Source organism: Macadamia integrifolia, chromosome 8 (assembly GCF_013358625.1).
Source record: "Macadamia integrifolia cultivar HAES 741 chromosome 8, SCU_Mint_v3, whole genome shotgun sequence".
In the NCBI taxonomy this organism is placed as follows: Eukaryota; Viridiplantae; Streptophyta; class Magnoliopsida; order Proteales; family Proteaceae; genus Macadamia; species Macadamia integrifolia.
The window spans coordinates 19937653-19948074 of NC_056564.1; the positions used below are offsets into that span (position 1 = coordinate 19937653).

Below are 10422 nucleotides of genomic sequence, written 5' to 3' on the forward strand. Positions count from 1 at the left end.
CTGGTTTTTTATGTTCCTCTCTCTCTCCCCCTCCCTTTGAGCTTTCTTCGACCTCGACAGCGACAACAGCAACTAGGGGTGTCAATTCGTGGCCCGACCCGACTAAACCGATCTAGACCGACCGTTTATAGACCGGACCGGCCCGGACCGTTTATTAAACGTGTCGGGCTTGAGCCCGGCCCGTTTATAAATGGTCGGTCTCGATTTTGCTACTTGAACCGTCGGGTGCCCGACCGAGACCGACCGAATAACTCCCGACTGAGACCAGGCTATTGTGCACCGACTTGGCCTGACCCTTTAATGATTGTAGAATACCTATTTTACCCCCCAAATTAAAGAATAAAAACTAAAAAGTAAAGACATGTTCACATTTTAAATAATGGTTATATTTTGTATCATTTATTGATTTATTGTCATTTTTTTGGACTTGCATAAGTGGGCCGGAATATAATAGCACATTTTAAAGAGGGCCCGTTTAAAAATCGGTTAAAGCCCGTTTAACATTAAACATGTCCGTAGCCCGGTTAAGGCCCGACTAAAGCCCGATTAAGGTAACCCGATTATAGCCCGAGGCCGACCGACCGAATATAAAGTGTACCATGCCCTCAATAACTAAGCCTGATTAGTTAAATGGGCGGACATAGTGTAGCCTTTGAAAGTCTTCAAACCCGATGAAGCCCGACCGAAGTCGGACCGGCCAGACCGGTTGACACCCCTAGCGGCAGCGACTGCGGTTCCTCTCTCTCTCCCCCTCCCTCTGAGCTTTCTTCGACCTCGGCAGCGGTTGCGACTGTGGCAGATCCCCGTTCCTTTGGCCCTTTGGTGAGAGAAGCGAAAGAGAGAGAGAAAAAGTACCAAACAAGTCGGCAGCGGCAGCGTTCGGTGTGAGTTTTAGCACCGAACAGGCCCAGGTTGAGCTCAGTTCTCTTCTTCTTCTTCTTCTTCTTTTTTTTTTTTTTTTTTTTTCTGGTTTTTGTTGTTCCTCTCTCTCTCCCCCTCCCTCTGAGCTTTCTTCTACCTCGATAGCGGCAGCGGCTGCGGCAGTGGCTGTGGCTGCGGCTGAGGCAGCGGCAGCGGCTGTGGTCCATCAACAGCGGCGGTGCTAACTACTTTGCTTTCTCCGGCTGGATCCGGTGAATGAATGATTTTTTACGGTGAGGAGAGAGAGAGAGAGAGAGAGTAAAGGTGTTGCAACCGTGCATTGAAAATTTGTTTATCTTCTCTCCATCCAACGGTTCAATTCATGTTGATCAAATCCACGGTCAAAATGCCGCTAGCATTCCTAATTCCTAGGTACTACGCTAGCATACCTGTCCTTTTCCCTTAATGTAATTACTTTCCTTAGTACGAAATATTTAAAATGTTCTTAATCTCGTCAAGGTCTTATCTAATTAAACGAATTTTTCTTGTAAAATGGGAAAGAAAAGAATATTTCTATTGCACGCAATCGCATGTGCCGAAATAGAATCTCATAGGGGTATTTGCAAACCACAAACCCAACTCATAAAAAACGGTAGGTGGCAAACTAGACCTAGTTTGAGAAAGAAATAAAGAAAAAGAAGACCCCACCATAATTTTTGTTAAATCTCCCTAATCTCTTCATAGATATGTGATTGTTTGCTAATTAGTATGTTGTGGTTATGACCCTTGAAGAATCTAATACAGCTAAGCTTGAGAGATTAAAAGGTCACATCATAGGAAAAGGCAATCAAGGGTAAAGACTTTAGACCCCACCTTATAACTTTTGGTAGTTTTCAGAGAACCACAAACCCAACTCATGATCATCACATCAAACCAACTCTTACAAAGACCAAAATGAAGGAGACCTATTTTTGCAGCACTTTATTTGGCATCAGCCAAAGCCCCACCCCCCACGTTCTCCGTAATCCATGAGGAAAAGAAGTTCATGAAAGCAACAAGAAAGAAGAAAGAGAGAGAGAGAGAGAGAGAGAGAGAGAGAGAGGTGACGCCCACTTTGTTGATCTCCTTTCTGTAAGGCAGTAAAAGGGATGGAATATGAACATGACAACTCATTAAGGGCCCAGCTGAGTTGCAACTTGCAACAAGAAACCTTAAACCTTAACCATCCTGACCCTGTTCTCTAGCAATAGAAACACCCTACCAATTCCTTGAACTAATTCAGAGTTGCAAGATGAGGGAGAGAAAAGGGGGGGGGGGGTGGTGAGGGGGGGGGGGGGGGGGAGTGGAGGGGTTCACATCTGGATCATCCCCACGTTTAGTCATCGGTGAAGAAAATTTTTGTTAGTTAAATGATTCCTTCCTATGCCCTCTTACATTGGGGTGTCAAAACCTAGCCCGAACCGATAAAATCGATCGAAATAGACCGAAAAAACCCAAAAAGAACCAAACCGATCCTTATTGGATTGGTTTTGGACTGAGGTATGTTGGGACCGGTTGAAAATCGATCCAAACCGAACCGACTAATAATCAAACCGAATGAAACCAATAAAAAAATAAATGATTATGAGATTATAAATTGGTGAATTGACCATCCACTTTTTACAATATGAGTGAAAAAAAAAATTTATTGTAAGAGGAATTATTACAAACCATTGAATATTAGGTTATGAATAGAGAAATTTATAAGTAAATTGTAATAATGCTTCCATTGCTTTTTTTGTTCACTTTAGAAAACTAGTTAGATAGTTAAATGAATGATTGGATAATAGGAATCATTTTTTTATTTCAATATTAGTTATCTTCTTAGTAATTTGTTATCCATTAGTTTCAATATTAGTTATTTTTCCCTTCAATAATAAACCATGATTTAATCATAACTTTAAAGTGTTTTTTTCGTCAAATCTTGTCACTATAAGTTATGAATGTAAGATTCATTATGGTTCAAGCCCAATAATAAATCGATCTAAATCAGGATTAACCCGATATTGAAAAACTGAAATAAACCAAAACCAAACTGATTGAAAACCAAAGTTCCTTAACAGATTGGTTTTGGTCACCCTCATTCTTAGATCGAAACTTATTCAATCCAACCGAAACCAAACCAAACTGTCCAATTGACACCCCTACTCTCACATAATGAATTGTAAGTGTAACGTCGAAATTCTCTCTTCATATGTCATGTGGGCTCCCTATCGACTCGGATCCTCTCTAGACACGTTGATCACCAACACACATCTGACAATTAGGAGCACTCAAACATGCACCCCAAAGGGATGGTTTTCAATTGAGAGGCTAACTCTTTTCACCCTTTTACCCCTATTCTTAACGGATTCATCATAATGAGATCTAATACCGATCCTTTGATCCCTAACCACGATTGGCGTGGTGCGAGAGACTCCCCATGCCAGCAGCGTGAGAAACCCATGCCCAATGATTATTTTATCTTCGTATCAAGTGAAGGGAAACCCATGCCCAATGTTTTGTCGGACTTAGTACAAACCTCTTTACCCACCTTCTTAATGTACAAAGTACAACACAACACTTGAAGTCCCATCAAAGTATCCAACCACAATAAAGATAGGAAATCTCTCTTCATCCATGGTGAAGAGAAACTTAAACCTTACCTTTCTTTTATCAAAATCTCCAACTTTGCGACAGGGTCCAGCGTGCTTGAAGATTTATGAATTTCCCAACCTAAATCCATGATTTGGCCTCATTTGTCTGATTTTGGATCAAGTTCAGGTTCATAATGCTTATGTGCTGGTCATTGACTGTTACCTTTTTTTTCTTGGGAGATGTACCCCATGACACCATTCTGGGGAGGAATCTGAAAATAACACATATTCTCACAAGTTGTTATCCGCAAAGGGTTCACCAATTCAAAGGAAAAAAAAAAAAAAAAAACTATGTAAGAGGCTTAAATAGACATTTTGCATTAAATGATATCAAATGTCAAATGTTGGGGTTAGGTATGTCTTGTTTTTTGTATTTTGTAATGATGCATTTGTAATTAGATAATGTTTAAGGTGCATTACATCTACAAGGGTAGAATTGTAATTGTGTGATTTTTCTTGGTATGAAATACCTTAGGTACAAGCAAATGAGAGGTCACTTTGTGAAGTGAAGAGTGGTATTAAAAATAAAAAAAAAAAATTACTGAAAAATCTATACAAGCAAATGAAAAATCACTTTGTGAAATGGAGGGTGGCGTAAAAAAATTTTCAGGTTTAATGAAAAATCTCACATTTTCTCAGAGAGATAAAGACAATCTAACCATATTAAATTTCTTGTGTCATGTATTTATTTGCTTGAGTTTCTTCCTTATGATTTTTCATTCATTCCCAACACCAGATTTTAGACGAAATTTTACACACATATTTAAAATAACTAAATAAAGTCATTCTAATGGTTTTGACTTTATTTAGGAAGGTTTGTTTAACCGTTTAGGTATCAAATTAACCCCAAGGATAAAATGATCATTTTGCATTAAATGGCGACCATACATAGCTGGACTTGGACGAAATTTTAAACCCTTAGTAGAATGATTCTGCTGGGTAAAAAGGTATTTGGTAACATGTAAGTGTTTCTACACTTCACCCCTTCTGTTGGGCTCTCTAATAATCTTCATAGACCAACGAAACATGAGCTACACAAGGCTGAAACTCCCTGTACTTATCCAAACAAGAAGAAGTCAAGCCTGACCCTCCCTTTCCCCTTTCTCCAGCTTCTTGAACACTTCCACTTCCACTTCCACAAAAATCCTTGCTCCTTATCATTGCTTCACAAAGCCCTCATCGTATCTGTTCACCTTCATCGGGGAAAAATATCAGAGATTCATATTCAAAAGCAACAGGGATTGTCATACATTTAACTTGGGTGCCATGGTTACAACTGATAACTGTTGGGGTCTCTTAGGAGAAGAGAAGCCAATGGAGTTAGATTTGAAAGAAGAGAACCCTCACTCGTACATTAGTAAACACTTTTCGGACCAGTTCTTATTCCATGTCTATGTATCAGGATCGTACAAGGATGGTTCTCGTAAGAGAACTTGATCGGCTCTCAGATTTTTGCACCAAAAAACTACGAGCCCTCTTGTTAAATTCTAAACCCATTTCAATTTGATGATCTCTCATAAATGAAGGCAGACTAGTAAAACAACATTATATTAGGCTACGGCCCACACATATAGAACTAATCAAAAATTGCTCACGGGAAAATGAGATCACTACAGAATATATGAACTTTACATTGAACCAAAAGAAATGCAATAATGCAGGAAAAACTATCGTGACTAACTAGTAACTATACCCGACAAATGAACATTATATTATTTATATACCTGAGGCCCTGAGGGGACGGAAATCACACATGATATGAACAAAGATATAGTCCCAACTTCTTCTTCTTTTCCTTCCATTGGATGCTAAATCCCTTCAACCTTCCTGCAACAATGTAAGCAAGAAAAGTTGAGTGCATTACCCAGATGGCAGAGCATTAATCAAAGGAAAAATCTTCTAACCAAAGTCAGTGAAAAAGAAAATGTGATCTCACTTTTTTTACATTTTTTTCTTTCAATGGCAATAAAATACTGTGATCAATAAATAGGAGGTGGTTTGGGTAACATCCAAACATTAAAATAGTCTTGGGAATAAAACAAAAGGCAGTCAAAAGAAAGTTTTCTTCGATTTGGTGACAGCAAGCAACACCAAGTAATAAAACATTGGAAAAGGGAACCAGAGGAGCCGGGGGGAGTAATTAATTCCGCATTTACTAAGAAATTCTACTCTCAAATCCCAAATCCCAAATCCCAAATCCCAACTGCAAAAATATCCAAAGATTCCGCATGAACTCCTCAGAACCAGTAGAAGGAAAAACACAAAGTCAAGAAAATATTCCCAGAAGAAAAGCAATAAAGGCCATTTCCACGCAGAAACAATGACCGACACTCCTACCAACATATCTAGGCAGAGAAAAATACATTAAAAAAAAAAAAGGAATTTCCGCCAAAGGGACGAAAATGACTCTTCACTATTGAACTCTAGGACCGAAGCAGCCCTGCTCCAAGTCCATGCTCAGATTTTTATTTTATTTTTGTAGGTAACGGGTAATGCCTAAGAAAATTTTCATCGTTTTGGGAGTCATTCTTGACTGAAAATTTGGCAGATCTCCCTGTCCTGTTGTCCAAACTCCAAAGGATAATCCAAATGCATATAGATTGCCCGTATTTTCTGTATAACCACATCAAAAGACCCAAAGTGACGACAAAACTAGAAGAATTTTCTATCTGGGACACCAAAACATACTTTAACTGAACCACGAAACCAAAATTTGGGCTTCAAATTTCTGATACGATTAAAAAGACAAATTTGAAAGAAAATAACAAGTAATATTAGAAAATTAATTTCGCCCACAAGAAGAATAAAGACTATACCAGATCCTCAAAATGGTAAGCTCTTGGAAGTTGAGGTAGAAGTGAGAGTCTTGAAGTGATCGGAAGGAACAAAATCTTGAGGCAAGTTTGCCCTCTTAACGATTCTTCTCATGTTGTTCTGTAAGCTCTGCTGGACCAATTGCTTCACTGCCTTCTTCTCCTCGCTCATCATTTCATCATCTTCTTCCGTCAAGCCTTCTTTTGACTCCCCATTCGACGATGATCCACAAATAGGCGCTGACACTACCGCACCACGAATCCCACCATAAACTCCTGAAACCTGCTTCCCTTTATCTACTCTGAGACACTCCAGTATCCTGGAAGCCCTCTTCTGTGCTAATGTGCTACCTAGAAGTGTCAATTCCAGCAGAGACGACCCAATTCCCGCCTCGATCATGGCCTGTCGATCTCTGTAAGCCTTGTGTGCCATCACCATTAGAATGTAGGATGCTTTTTCCTGGCAACCTGGTGAATCCGTCCAACTCAAAACGTCGATCAGAATCGGAAATGCATCTCGTGAAGTGCTAATTGCTTTCCTTCCTTCCGGAGTGGAAACTATATTGCTGAGGATTGAAAGAATTCTTTCACTCATTTCCATGTCGTCAACCATGCTCAGGAGGTAAGGGACGAAGTCCGTTTCCACAATTTGGCTAATGTTTAAATTGGAGATGGAAAGGTTATATAGAGCTCGGAGCGAATCTTGCCTTGCTTGGGCGCTGCTATTCCTGTGCACGTTCTGGAGGGTTTTTACCAAGAACGGAATCGCGCCAGATGAACCAATGATCGGTTTATTAGAGTCGAGAGCACTCAAGCCCAGGAAATTTGCAACTATGGCTTCTGACACGGGCAAGTTTGGAGACTCGTCAGGACATTCAATGAGCTTAAGCATCTTGTGAACAGCACCGGCTTTGACAATAGCTGCTTTGTTTCTGGAAGAACGGAGAGAAGAAGAAGAAGAAGTCACAAACAAGTGAAAAGGGACAAACGGTTTTCAACCCAATAGCAGTAAAAAGAATTAAAAAGTACAACTAGAAAGCGAATCCGGGATTAAAAAAAATGAGTAAAACCTGTTTAACAGAAGATAAGAACTTAAGCATTGAACAAGTCGCAGAAATGGCGCTAATGCCGGAACTGTTAGAAGAACTAAAATGCAAATTCATTGGGGAGAAAAGGAGCATAAGAAACGCATCGCTATCACAGTAGTTATTTTTGTATGGGATTCAGAACAGAGTTGAAAAACACAAAAAAGAAGAAGCCAAAAACAGATCTCGGAAAACAATAATTCAAGTATACACAAATGACGGAAGAAAGTCGAAGCTGCAAAATTTATGAAACAACAACAATCAACTTACGTATCATTTCCGATCCCTAGGTTGAGAAGAGCATAGAGCGAGGCGATCTGAAAATCTTGATCATTAGAATTAAGCATTTCCACAAGAGGAGGAATCGCTCCGAGCATGGCGAGAGTCGACCTCGCCTCGGAATCTTCCTTCGCAAGCCTCCTAACATCCATAGCTGCCTCCATCTGCACTGATCCCTCTTCCAACTGCAGTTTCTTGACAACTCTTTGAAGCTCCTCAAAAGCCTCAATTTTCCTCCTTCTCTCCACTTCCGTTTCATACACTCCCGTCTCCGACGCTTCAGTCAAGTTCATAAGCTCCGACAAACTCTCCGATCCACCATTCCTCTTCGAATCCGATCTATTCTGCCTTTCCTTCTGATTCGGCTTCTCAACTGGTGATTCAACAACACCAGCGTCGTCATCGTAGTGGTGCCGAGGAACACCACACAGCATTGAATCTAAGAGTTTCCTGCGAAATGCAGCACCGGAAAATGCAGACCATAACCTGAAATTTCCTCCTCCGGAACGGTCGAAAACCAAAGATCCGACATCATTCCGGTGAATCTGCGCCATTTTCCGACCAGTTTAGAGGCGGAGTAATCGGAGATAACCTACATTGCTGAGTGAGCCTAAGAGAGAAAAGAAGAAGGGAGAATGAGAGAGAGAGAGAGAGAGAGAGAGAGGAAGATTTGTCGGTGTTTTCTAAAGAGATTCTATTTATAGTGTGCCTAACGAGTGATGGAGAGGAAATGCACGAGGAGAAAGAGAATTAGAAGAGCGAGGGAAACGAAGAAGAGTTTCTTAAAGAAGCCATTTCTGCTCTGCTCTGGTTCGCTACTACTTTGCTTTGCTTGGAGAGTTGTGTACTGTGTACTGTGTACTGCTCGCTCCCACTAAACTTTCCTGCTCCCTGTGTCCTCCAGCTCATATAAAATTCGCTTTCTCTCTCTAGGATCAACATGTACGATCTTTACCGTCCGTTCAACAGTAATCAAGCCGGGGTCCACTTTTAATCTAGGGTGTACTATCATGTCAGTGGTGGCCCATATTACGAGACACGCGTCATTCAACCCTTTAGAAGATTGAGACCTATTTATACAAAGATCGATGCATGAAGCATGATCAGAATGGTTTAAAATAGGACTGGACCGGACCGGACCGGACCGGACCAGATGTCGGTATCCGGATTATCTGAACCATGTGAGCAAACGTGGGGCCCATCTATAACCCAACAAGCGTAAAGTTATGGAATTAGAAGGTTTTAATTGTGAATTACGATAATTAATTAAGTAATTAAAATAAGGGACGCTTGGGGTTGAGAGACATGTGATAGTGTGGGGGAGCGTGTACGAGAGTACGAGTCTCTGACGGTAATCTTAATTATTTAGCAAATCGAAACTTGATTTTGGACAATTGGACAAAATTTTGAGAAAATAAATGGTTAACTTGGGAACTACACTACAAGTATTGTACCTTGTCTATATTTAGGCAATGTTTTGTGATAAATTACGTTGATTGCCAATGTCTTGAAGATGACGGTGGTCGTTGATATTATTCGGAGGGAGAACACCGAGTGACGAGTCTATCTCTCTGTCATCGATGACCGTACCATGAAAAGATATGGCCAATTTCCTGGTTTGCCACGTGTCATTTGTTGAAGAGCGAGAGCGTCATATATAAATGGAAGTGGGTAAAAACGTCAAGAAATTATGACGATATGGGGGAGATCCTAACGAATTTTCTGAAAGCAAAACTATAACATGCCGGAGTGGCCGGCCCGTGGGATCCTGGAGGATGCTCTGGCCCTTACAGTGTAAAGTCCATAATACCCCTCAATGTGAAGAAAAATTGCCTTTATTTATTTATTGTTATTGGGAGAAAAGTGTATTTCATGTTAAATGCCACAATAAATGTTTCTTGGCCTGTGTTAGTGTGGGATCTATGCATCTAAGTAGTATTCTTTATCCTTTACCTATTTTATGGATAGAAAAATCTTGTCGATCTGGTAAAGAGAATATCAACGAGTGAAGTCACTGAGGAAGTGTAAGGGAGTATCTTCAATGCACAATGAGAGAAGGGCATAATGGTCTTTTCATGCCCATTCAGTCTGATGTTGCCTGTGTAGGACTAGTAGGAATATTTTTCCTTATTTTATGAATATATTATTAAATGACAAAAGCCTCATGCATCTGTTTTGTTATTAAGTGCATTAATATACTAGATTGTTTCTTTTAAGGAAAAGTATATCCTAGCCTTGGCAGTTAGTGAATAATCTAACATCATGTTTGATTTTAGAAGTTGGAATAGAATCGCCCTCCATGGATTCCGATGTGATCCTAATTCAGATCAATAAGAATCAGTTGCTACACTTGTAAAATGAGAATAAGAAATCTCTATAGATCATTAGCTCAAGATATTTATTTATTTATTGCAAATTGGATCAAGAATCTTGAATTCTAACCCTTTTAACATAAAACGCATGCTTTGGAGAATTCAATTTTCCTGATGAATGATTGGTGGAAATTAGGACCAGCCTCCGTGGATTCCACGTTGATTTAACCATTTCGATTTCGATATTTTTCTAATCCCATTTTGCAATATGTTTCAAAAAATAAGGCATATTTTTTTATCTTTTTTTTTTTTTCATCATTTTACTCCTGCTCTAGTAAGAAGTAAATGGAATTTTGTTGTGAAAAAATTACTATTTGTTGTTTGGTTGAACAAATAT

At 39.8% G+C, this 10422-nt stretch overlaps 1 protein-coding gene across 1 annotated transcript; it reads right to left on the reverse strand.

The window, feature by feature from the left end:
- Positions 1-5068: 5068 nt before the first annotated feature.
- LOC122087394 (U-box domain-containing protein 12-like) lies at positions 5069-8582 on the reverse strand. Its single transcript, XM_042656507.1, has 3 exons — positions 7705-8582; positions 6353-7281; positions 5069-5363 (listed from the first exon to the last, which is right to left on the reverse strand). The coding sequence occupies exons 1-2, from the start codon at positions 8265-8267 to the stop codon at positions 6360-6362; spliced, it is 1485 nt and encodes a 494-aa protein (XP_042512441.1). The 5' UTR covers positions 8268-8582; the 3' UTR covers positions 5069-5363; positions 6353-6359.
- Positions 8583-10422: the final 1840 nt, after the last annotated feature.

Bases quoted from the DNA above. Each gene is read 5' to 3' on its own strand.
- LOC122087394 (XM_042656507.1), bottom strand. From the start codon at position 8,267: ATGGCGCAGATTCACCGGAATGATGTCGGATCTTTGGTTTTCGACCGT. The intron at 7,282-7,704 runs GTAAGTTGATTG...CCGTTCTTCCAG, and splicing joins CTAGGGATCGGAAATGATAC to AAACAAAGCAGCTATTGTCA.